Below are 11406 nucleotides of genomic sequence, written 5' to 3'. Positions count from 1 at the left end.
AATGGTGGCGCTTCTGGTAAAGTCCTCTCCATCCAACTGGAGAATCAGGGAGTGGACGTCTTCGGAAGTTCTGCCATTTTGTGCTAAGGTAGCCTTGTGGGAACTTCCGCCAAAATGGCAAAGCTTCTGATGACACCCTCTCTCCTGATCGGGGAGTGGACGTCAATGGAATTGCCGACATCTTGGTGGAAGTTCGCCGGGAGGTTATGTCTGCAGAGATGCGGACAAAGAAAGGAGGGGAAAGGAGAACAAGAAGATGCAGTACAAGAAGATTTGAGACATGGAAGCCGAAGTGGATGGCAGAGAAGGTAAGGAGGTACTCGGAGAGCATGAGAGAGTGACCGTTTGAGAGAGTGAGAGTAAATGTGGGTGTTGGTCAATTAATTTTGTTCTCAAATTTAAAAAGGTCCCCGAAACGAACTTGCAGGAATCTAAATTCCTTGCCCAAAAACAAATGGGCCAAAAGTGAACCGAAAAAATCATCTGAATCGTTTTTGGCTAGTACCTAAAGTAAACCCTTCTTGTCCTGAAAAAACTATATATACAATATGTGTTGGTACAGTAAATGAGGTAGAAGAAAACTACAGCTAGACACAAGCACAGCAGAAACATTAAAACATTAAAATAAATACTATACATGTATTAAAGACCCAGCTAGCGTGTGTACCATGGGGAAAGGATCCTCACTTTCTGCCATCAGGATCTTCTTGATTGTTGGTGGTTCTGTTTGGGTCAGGCAGCATTTGTGGAGGTGGTACATAATGCGAGGTGTGCCACCGATCTCATCTTCCTTAAGTTAAAACAGTCTTACTTTTAACGCAAATATCCTCCATATTTAAAATAATAAAATACCCTATTGTAGCATTCAAGAGATGGATAGTATGTTCTACACTGGATCCAACCCAAAATAATAACATATTTCTGGTGGGAGTCATTCTATCCTAAACACCACTTTTTATTTTAAAAATATATTGATTCTTCGATAAGATACGTTGATGACTGCCAATGAAGTATGTGCATTTATTGAATGATTCTCAAATGAGTATAGCAATTTTTAACTTAACTTCCTCTGTGTTTGTTGAGAGGGACCTGGTGTTTCAGGACATACTAGTCAACCAAGACTCATTTAAAGAATCACTTTGCTAGATAGGAAGCCTATGACTATAAATAATCTTTTGACACCCACAGATATTGGTAACTACCGTCCCATTTCATTGATCAATGTAGACATTAAACTTTACTCTTCAATCTTGGCTAATAGACTCCAGAAAATATTACCAACCATAATCAATCGTGACCAGGTTGGTTTTGTTCCATATAGAGATATTGGAAATAATACAAGACGTCTTATAGACATAATAGATGGATCCAATAAAAAAACTTACCTCTTATTACCCTGTCTCTCGATGCCGAAAAGGCGTTTGACAGGGTAAGCTGGAGCTATATGGAACAAACAGCAAGAACCTTTGGGATCACAGGTTGGATATCGAATGCCATAAAAATGTTATATACAAATCCTTCTGCGAGGATAGTGGGTTCAGATATCTGTTCTGAGTATTTCTACTTAAAAAATGGTACAAGACAAGGATGCCCCTTGTCACCATTACTATACATTTTATCGATAGAACATCTGGCAATTAATATAAGAAACAATAGAGAGATTAAAGGCTATCCCATTAAAGATCAAGAAGCAAAAATTTCTCTATATGCTGATGACGTTATTCTAACTTTAACAGATCCTTTAACATCTTTAAAGAGCTTAATGCTTGAATTAACAAAATATAGCAAAGTCTCTAACTATAAGCTAAACTCTTACAAATCTATGCTACAATATAGAAATATAGATATATTAATAAAAAATTCAATTAAAAAAGAATACCAATTTAACGATTCTGAAAAAGAAATAACCTATTTAGGTATAAAGATCCCCAAGAATATAGATAGGATCATGGAAGTTAATGTATTAAAATTAATAAAATTCACTAATAAAATTTTAAAAGAGTGGCCTCTCTTGGTGGGGAAGGATTAATGTTTTAAAATCTTACCTTCTACCAAAATGGACATACCTATTTAGATTAATTCCTTTAATAATTCCAAGCAGCTGGTTAGATATGGTTCAATCTAGTTTTAATAATTTTATTTGGAAAGGGAAAATCCCTAGGATCAGTATGGATATAATGGCGAAGAAGATCTCGCAGGCAGGTACAGGAGCTCCAATTCTTAAAATACACCAGCAAACATATGTTCTCCTTCATATTCTTAGGATGCAGCTTGATGATGCCAACCAAGAAACTTGGTATAAAATCGAAGAAGAAGCTTGCACTAAAGGAGACTTAAATTATATTGTCTGGGGGATACAAAAAGAAAGCAAACAAAAAAAAATATCTATAACCAGCGATAATATGATTTTGAACCAACTAATACCTAGCTGGACAAAACTAAAATCGAAATTAGGTCTTTGGAATAAATTAACCAGACATGTCGATATTAAAATTTTAGAACATTGTATGGCCGACCTAACTATTTCGGAGTGGAAAAAAAGAGGAATTAACTATATTGGAGATCTGGTACTTAAGACAAGTGTGAAACCCTTTGAGCAATTAAAATCTGAATTTAATTTATCAAACGACGATACATTTAAATATTTAAGGGTTAAAAATTTCTTAAAAAACCATTGTATCTTGGACAATGAATCAGCAAATATTAAAGCGATTCAGATATTAGAGCAAAAGAAAATTAAAAAAGGTGCTTCAAGATTCCTAGATGCCCTTCAAGCAGAAAAGTATCCGATAAAAAAATATAAAACTATAAAAAAATGGGAAAACCTACTAAAAATCCAGATTAATCCAGAGGATTGGTATAAAGCTTTCAAAAATGTTTCCAAGGCTGTAAGAGATTTGTCTTTATTTGAATTACAGTTTAAGCTTTGTAATAACTGGTATCTAACTCCTAAAAGACCATCCCATATATATCCTCAACACTCTAGTATTTGCTGGAGATGCAGAAAGGAAGAAGGAAACTAGAAACTATCTGCATATGTGGTGACATTGTAAAAAAATTAGAAATTTTTGGGACATAGCTTTTGATTTTTTAAAATACACTATGAATATTATAATCAAAAGAGAACCAACAACAGCATTGATACATCAAAGTTGGCCTCCTCTTACCGCGACCCAGAAAACGTTTACGATACAATGTTTTTTAGCAGTTAAAAAAATAATTGCTAAATATTGGAAACAAGATGTAGACCTGTCTAGAGCCTTATTAGTTTCACAGGTGAAACAGCAAATAATAATGGAAGAAAAAGTTAGTTGGATCCTAAACTCATCAACGAAAGTAAAAAAAATGTGGAAAGATATATCTAATGTTATAATCAAAATCCTTTGAGATACCCCTGAACATTCAAATGAAATATAATTCCTGATCTCTCTCTAAAAACTTCTACTAGCCGGACCTGCACTCTCTCTTAAAGAATGTAATAAGTATGACATATATGTTAAATCAACAACCATTTATATGTCCTGTTTTTGTTTTATGTAATAAAGGAAAAAAATAATAAAAAAAAAATAATAATCTTTTGAATCAGACAAGTTTTCCTACACCTTCTCTGAAAACCCACGACTTTGACAATATATAAAGTCTAGGAGGAATTGCTCCAGGGACAAAGTTTTTGGATTCCATTGTAAAAACATTTGGAACTGTTTTAAAAAAAAAGCAGTGTCGGATGCCGGACTGTGATGGATCCAGTTCAGTGCTGCTCTCTACTTTAGCCCTAGTCTTCCTATTGGAGTGCCATCTATAGGTAACCTAGGCATGAACAGGATATAAACTTGGGATGAAAAGCTTAGTACAGGCAGGGTACAGTCTTGGGATAAAAAGCTCTCAGTATCCTGGCTGGCTGGTAACTGGAAGCCCACTGGCAGGGCACAGGGCTGGAAGCCCACAGGTAGGGCACATAACAGGAGCTTGGCACTTGAATGGGTCAGACTCACAGGTTGATAAGTCTAAAGACATTTGTAGCTAGGAGGAAACTGCCAGACAAAACCACTGCACCAAAGCATAATCCCAAGAACATTCTCAGTCAAAGGTCAAACCTGTATATTTCAAGCAGCAGGGTACCAAGGGGGTAAACTCACAAGCAAGGTCTGGATCTGAACCTGAAGGCCAAACACTTGAAACAGGTTAGAAGCAGAAACCTGCAGACGAGCATGCATGGTTTATATTGGGCCTTGATTGCCCGAACAAGGGCCAGGTGTGTCAAGAGCATTTAGGAATAACACGGCCAAACAGAGGCAGAAGAAACCAGCAACCCAAGATCCACCTGGTGGTGTAGTGGATAGGTGATTCGCCTTTGAATCCCTGCAGTTCCTGACATTTCCAAATAATTTAAGGTCCATCATTCTACAGTGAGAAGGTTTTCTCTCTAAAAAAAAAGAAAACCAAACACAGCACAAGCACCTCATACCAACTGTCCAACACGGTGTTGGAGGGATGCCTGCAAACCTCCATGATATCCGGAGGGGCACTTTTAGATTTTTTCTATCCACCATTACAATAGTGTTTTGTTTTTTTTACAGAATGGACAATGTTTTTATGAGTATGATGCATTCGATTTAAAGAGAAATGCCACCAATTATCATATTAAAAACAAAGTTTTCAAAAGCACTCTTTTAAAGTTATAGTTTTTTCATCATATAATGTTGTAAATAATAGATTGATAAGGTTATGCAATGTAGGAGAGCAATACATTCATTAGATCCATATGAGAAGAATGTGTTGGGGATATATCCCTAAGACTATATTTATATCACACTTGTAAGTGGGTAAAAGAAATATTTAAGAAAACGGGAAAGAAAGAGAAAAACTCGGGATCCCTCTTCTCTCTGGTTTGGTCTGAAGGGGTTAACCGCTGGTGTCTCCGGAAGCGCAGTTTGGAGGGAGCACCCAGTCGGGGTAAAGAGCGTCCCATCACACCCAAACTTAATTTTTTTTTAAAATATAATAATTTTAGTTTAATTGCTAGTTTTTATTTGTAGATGCCACTAACATAGGCTTATTTAATGTAATTTAACTGAATATGTAGGTTTTGGACAATGTGAGAGATCTGTTTTAAGAATGATGTTATAAATGAAAAGTGAAACAATCTCCCTTCCCCCTTTATTTGGTGTGTGCATAATAATTGTGGCTGGGGAGGCAGCAGAAATCTCTTCACCCTTGATACTGATATGTGATGTTATTTTAGTAATAGCCTACACACTCACGCACTCTCTAAATATAACTGTTCTCATTACCGGCCAAAACTTCACACTATTTGTTATATGCACTCCTACAGGGACAGTCTATTAAAAAGTGCTACAATAAGATTCTTGGGAAATTAGGTAAACCCACTGGCAAACTATCACTTTCATTCCTTTTTTTTATTTTTTCTTTCTTTCTAGAACATATAGTACTGGCTATTATTTCTATTTACAGGATTTTTTTTTTTAGGGACAATGACCTTCCTGCTGTCCTGTATTTCTCTTGCTGCCTTTGCTGTAATTTTAAATAAACAGGTACAGTAACATTTTTTCCTGTATTTATTGATTTGTTTTGCATTTTCTGGAATGAAGGGGTTATTGTCTTCTTTGCAAGGAACCATATCATTAAAGCAATTTTTAAAAAGGGGAAAATTCCTTCTGATTTCTCACTGGATTAGCGAGATATAGCTAACCCTGTGCTTTACTTTTCTGACAGTAAAGAACCATTTTTACTGCTTTAAGTCAAAATTCCTTTCTTTAAGTCTTGTTCCTTACACAGTCCTATTAATGAACAGATCACCGCAGAGTGGCTGGTATTGTCCCAGCATGTATTTGTATAAATATCAAAATCCACCTCAATTGGGTTCCTAAAGAACATTTTTTTGTAAAGATGAATGGTTTGGTTATTTATATAGATAGAACCCAAACCAGCTTGGACCAAATCTTTAATATCCCATGTGCTATAAAAAAATATAAAAAAAATCAGTGTCACAGATAAATATAAAAGTTTGTCTAAAATGTAAATACTAATTTATACAAATCTAGTTGAATGTACAGGAGCTGTATGCATGTCAAATAAGTTTATTCTACTTATCGCTGTAGGGAGAATGCCAGAGAGTTCAGCTGAACATGTACAAGGATTCCTTCGATGATCAATATTTTGGATGCATTGAGGATATGGAGTCAATACTTCCAGAACTACTGAAAAATGAGAGGAACGAAAACGAGTATTTCAACGGCGCTTGGGAGAGCGCTGCCAATATATGGCAATCCAAGAAATCCTCCCTAAAAGCTCTCCCCAAAGGTTTTAGAGATGAGCATGGCATCGCCATATTGACTTATACCAATATAAGTAGCCCTGTTTATAAACAATTAAACCAAGGGATTCGAGAATATGGTGTGGCTCCTCGGAACTTCAAATACCATTCGTTACATTTTTACCTTACGAGAGCTATGACTTTGCTGCGATCGAGTTGTAATGGGGAACCATTGTACACCTATCGTGGTACTAGCAAAATTCAGTTTGAACCTCCTGTTGGTTTGGAGCAAAATATAAGACTAAGTCAATTTTCGTCATCATCCACTGACATCAAGGAAGCACAAAAGTTTGGCAATGCCTCCTTCTTCAGGATCACCACTTGCTATGGCGTTGATATCCAAAGCTTTTCGTACTTTCCATGGCAGAAAGAGGTGTTGATCCCAGTGGATGAGGTGTTCCGTGTGAACAGCTACGCTAAAGACGGGAACAAGTTCATTCTGACCGGCACAAATCAGAGATGCAGCTTTTATAATTGTGATTACCTAGGCGGTGAGCTTGCCATTTTACACTAGCATAGGATCATGGGGGGGGGTATATTAAACAGTGAGGAGTCAATGAAGCAACCTCGTAACTACCCCTTTAATGTACAGTACAGATGGGTTCTACAATGTCGCACCAGCCTTTTAATAACCACAAATAAATGAGTATACCATAGTTTAACATTTATTTATGTACAGATGATGTTCGTTAACATTCCTGAACACAGTACAATCTAGAATTAATCGGGTTCATAGCATTCAACTATAACTACAATTAAGAAATGGATCAGACCAACTCATAATCTAAATATTGCCCAAAATGAGGGTATGAATATGAAAATGTAAATTGAAATAAAAAATGTGATTTGACAAAGATTTAAATCTTAAAAAAAACTCCATAAAAACACAACCTTAATCCTCAACCCAAGTTCATAAAGCAATTTGAGTGTATATACACGGGAGACCATTTCACAGAAGTTTTTACTAGGATATGTAATTCAGCAATAAATACACGGAGGTTAGTGGTCGACCATTCAGTTTGCTGAATGTTTAACCATAGATTTAACATTTTCCTAAATGTTGGGGAAAATCCCAAGAATAACAGTTGAATTAGAGATTTTCCCAAATTTTTTTTCCTCCCATTTGAAATTCTCCTTTAATTCTCTTAAAATTCTCAAACATTTTCTGCCCCTGTATCATCCCCCTCAGCACCTTATTATACCCCTAGCCCTCGTAATGCACCTCACAACCCCTTTATTATCTTCTTGTATTATCCCCCAAAATCTGTATCATCCCTTCAACTCCTGTAACAAACACTCCAGCCTCTTTACTATCTCCATGTATTATATCCCCAGACTCTGTATCACCTCAAACCCTGTACTACCCCTGTATTGACCCCAGCCCATGTATTGACCCCCACAACATACCATATTGGCCTGATTATAGGCCGCACTTTTTGTGCGGCCTGTAATCAGAGTTTAGCGCAGGGATGCGCAATTTGTATGGCCCGACGCCAAGGACATGCCCGGCATGACCCTCTGGTGCTTCGGCGGAAGTGGCAGCAGCAGAGGTTTCCACTGGCTGCCCCCACTAGATACCAGGGTGTCTGGGGATGCATTGGTAAGTCTGGGGGGCAAAGTGGCATATCAGGGGGCATAAAGCATATCTGGGGAGCAGAGTGGCATATCTGGGGGGCAGAATTGGATATCTGGGGAGCAGAGTGGCATATCTGGGGGGCAGAGTGGTGCGTTATGCATTAAGGGGGTGGGGGTAAAATGGCTATTGGTTTTCCAACTTTCTGTTTGTATGTAACCTATCCTGTCAAAAGCATGACTAACTGCATAATAGACTAATGTGTATTTTTTCTTTAAAAATATTTTTTTCTTTAAAATAGCACCAAACTATAAGGGTGCGGCCTATAATCGGGCCAATACCCTATAATATCCATCACTGATTGCCCTTTTGTTCGTGAGGGGGTCGTTTCCCTAATTATTCCTCAGTGAACCTGCAGCTGTGTCAGAAGCGCATGAGATGAAGCCAACAGGTGTCTGCTGCAGCTGCACAGGCCTACACTTCTGTCCAGTGGCGGATCCAGAGCCTAATCTCGTGAGGGGCACTCACCTGTACACACACAACATGACACTGACACACATACACATGCACACAGATACTTACACAAACATACCCAGACACACACGCTAAGATTCCCAGACACACACTAATAGCATACCCAGACACACGCATTAACATACCCACTTGCGCACACACAAACACACACAGGCCAGCACTGGCCAGCTTGCACACTGGGCAAATGATGCTTGACAGATCCACACACTCACCTGATCTGCGGTTCCAGCAGCAGATTGAGGGCTGCAGTGGGTTGCTTGGAATGCCCATCCTCACGCAACATGAGCATAAAAACATAGCATGCAGTTGTATATATCCAACTTTTGGGCACATTTTATATGACCTTCTCAAAGACTCAAGTCCTGGGATCATGATCCTTTAATTAAGCCCTGTCCTATATGGATTACCAAATTGTCACTCCAATCCACTGCATTTAAGTGTGATTAGATAAGAAAAATAATCATTCATGCACATTTTCATTGTTTTCTTGGGCACCCTTCTGTGTGTAATGAACAAAAATTGTTTGTTATATATTGTTTTGTTTTCTTAAAACATTGTATTGCTAATTAAAGTGCCTCTGTCTGCAGGTACCAAGAGAGAAGTCTGCACATATAATTCAGGTGAGAAGTATCTTATAATTGTATTTTTATATGTCTTTTAAATATCCATATTTTAATTGGTAACATAATTTCATAAAGCCGAATTTAGACATTATGAAATTAATTATTTATTCTTTGTTAAATCTCCATTCCTTTTACGGTGGCAAGAAAAAAGTATATAAGCCATTACCAACACAGAATAAAATGTAAATTTGTCTTAAAATATGACATGATTTTCATCTAAGTTCCAAAAATGAACAAATACAATGTTTTAACTAATAACACATTGTTCTTGACCATATTGAATACATCAGTCAGACATTCACACTGTGGGTTGAAAAAGGTATGTGAACCACTAGGCTAATAACTTCAACAAAAACGAATTGGAGTCAGGTGTTAGCAAACCTGACACTCAACAACGGTGTTGGGAACTGATGAAACTAAGGTTGAATTATTTGGGAAGAACATGCAGCACTACATATGGCATGAAAAGGGCACCACATACCCATGCAGAATACCAGGTAATTCCTAAGGGTTCATGTTTTCTTGCCAGTGTAAATGAGGATATGAATATCCTTTTCACACACCATTTGCTTATACCTTGTCAACACTGTTGTGAAACTATATACCGTATTTGCTCGATTATAAGACGACCCCCCAAAATCTAAATATTAATTTAGGAAAAAAACAAAAAGCCTGAATATAAGACTACCCTATAGGAAAAAAAGTTTTACTAGTAAATATTAATTAATGTAAAAAAAATTCATATTTAATAAAAGCTAATATATATTTTTGTATTTCCTTTTATTTGCCAACCTGCCCCCCCCAGTTATGCACATCTGCCCCCAGGGTTGCCACTCTGCCCCCAGAAATGCCTTATACCCCCTATTTGCCACTCTGCCACATGATGTGCCTTTTAACCCTCTATATGCCACTCTGCCTCCAGAAATGTCCTATACCCTCCAGAGTGGCATATAGGGGGGTTAAAAGGCATATCATGGGGCAGAGTGGCATATAGGGGGTTAAAAGGCATATCATGGGGCAGAGTGGCATATAGCGGGTTAAAAGGCATTTCTGGAGGTATATATATATATAACTGCTAACAGCAATCACACTCCTATCAAGCCAAGGCAGCCAGTACATGCTGGAACCTGGGGATGATAGGAGTGTGAGTACAGCCTCCCTATGCCATGCTACCACCACCACCCCCCTTACACATCCATGCTATCACACACACTCATTCACAAACATTTAAATACTCATTCATTCCATTAATCACACATACTTCACACATTAATCACAAAAACCCTCCCCCACCCCCTTACCTGAACTGCAGATCTCTCACTCGAAGACTTCTGCAGGGGCCCGGCTGTGCGAGCAACTTCTCTGGCCCCGCCCCCAGAGGAAGGAGGGGGGAGGCAGAATTATGTGACACTCTGCTAGCTTCCTGTTCTCCTGCTGCTAGAAGAGACGCTGCTCGCGACCAAAGCACCGGTAAGCAGCCTGGCCCCAGCGGAAATTTTTTTGAGGTCTGATTAGAAGACGACTTCGATTTTAGGACGAGGGGTATTAAACCTCGTCTTATAATCGAGCAAATACGGTATTTAATTCAATGGGCCACATCCTAGCATACATGTAACCATTAACACCTGATATTAATTCTGGTAGTATATCCATTGTATGGAACTGGTTCCATACAGACGACTGTAAAGACCCAGAGTAGGACAGGAGTTGGACAGGGCCTGGTGCAGGGCGACAGCACTCTCCCGGTGGGCATCTAGGGTTGTGCAGCCACATACCAGCGCCCTGACATACCAGCAGATGATGACAGAACTTGGAGATATCCTGCAGGCACCCTGGAGCAGGCATGAGACATAGCACTGGACTCATGTGTGGGATGCTGTAGGCTGGAAGTAGGGAAGCTAAGCAGAGTATATAGCAGAAACATAACAAGCAAGGGAGACAGAGCAAGTAGCAGGGGACCAAGCAAGAACCATAACCAGACAAGATATACATAATACAGGGTACAACAGGGAACAAGACAAGGAATACTCAAGATCCGACATGAACAGGACAGGACACCCCTCTACCGTGGTTACGAGACAGGACACCCCTCTACTGGGGTTACAAGACAGCACACCCCTCTACCGGGAATTCAGGACAAGACAGGACAGGACACCCCACAGGTTACATCACAGACTGACACACATAAATACAGGAACTAGCCTAGGACTATATAATAACTATTAAAGATTCCGTCACATCTTATGGCCATAGTATGCTTAGCCCACCACTACGCCAAAGTACTCCAATGACGGTGGGTCATAACGCTAAAGCCTGCTTACAGAGGTACGAAACAAACCAAA

General features: G+C 38.7%; 1 protein-coding gene across 1 annotated transcript; it reads left to right on the top strand.

The window, feature by feature from the left end:
* The first annotated feature begins 280 nt into the window (after positions 1 to 280).
* Positions 281 to 6848, top strand: LOC149280631 (ecto-ADP-ribosyltransferase 5-like). Its single transcript, XM_089500333.1, has 3 exons — positions 281 to 308; positions 1189 to 1301; positions 6120 to 6848. Exons 1-3 carry the CDS (start codon positions 281 to 283, stop codon positions 6846 to 6848), a joined length of 870 nt encoding a protein of 289 aa, XP_089356459.1.
* The last annotated feature ends 4558 nt before the right edge of the window (positions 6849 to 11406 follow it).

The sequence above is a fragment of the Sceloporus occidentalis genome, unplaced genomic scaffold, assembly GCF_023333645.1.
Source record: "Sceloporus occidentalis isolate IW3139 unplaced genomic scaffold, rSceOcc1.0.p SCAF_151, whole genome shotgun sequence".
NCBI classification, from domain to species: domain Eukaryota; kingdom Metazoa; phylum Chordata; class Lepidosauria; order Squamata; family Phrynosomatidae; genus Sceloporus; species Sceloporus occidentalis.
The sequence above is the reverse complement of the archived record's forward strand: the minus strand, read 5'-3'. Positions and strand labels throughout refer to the sequence as shown.

Bases quoted from the DNA above. Each gene is read 5' to 3' on its own strand.
- LOC149280631 (XM_089500333.1), top strand. From the start codon at position 281: ATGGAAGCCGAAGTGGATGGCAGAGAAG. The intron at 309-1,188 runs GTAAGGAGGTAC...TGACACCCACAG, and splicing joins CGAAGTGGATGGCAGAGAAG to ATATTGGTAACTACCGTCCC. The intron at 1,302-6,119 runs GTTGGTTTTGTT...TTATCGCTGTAG, and splicing joins CCATAATCAATCGTGACCAG to GGAGAATGCCAGAGAGTTCA.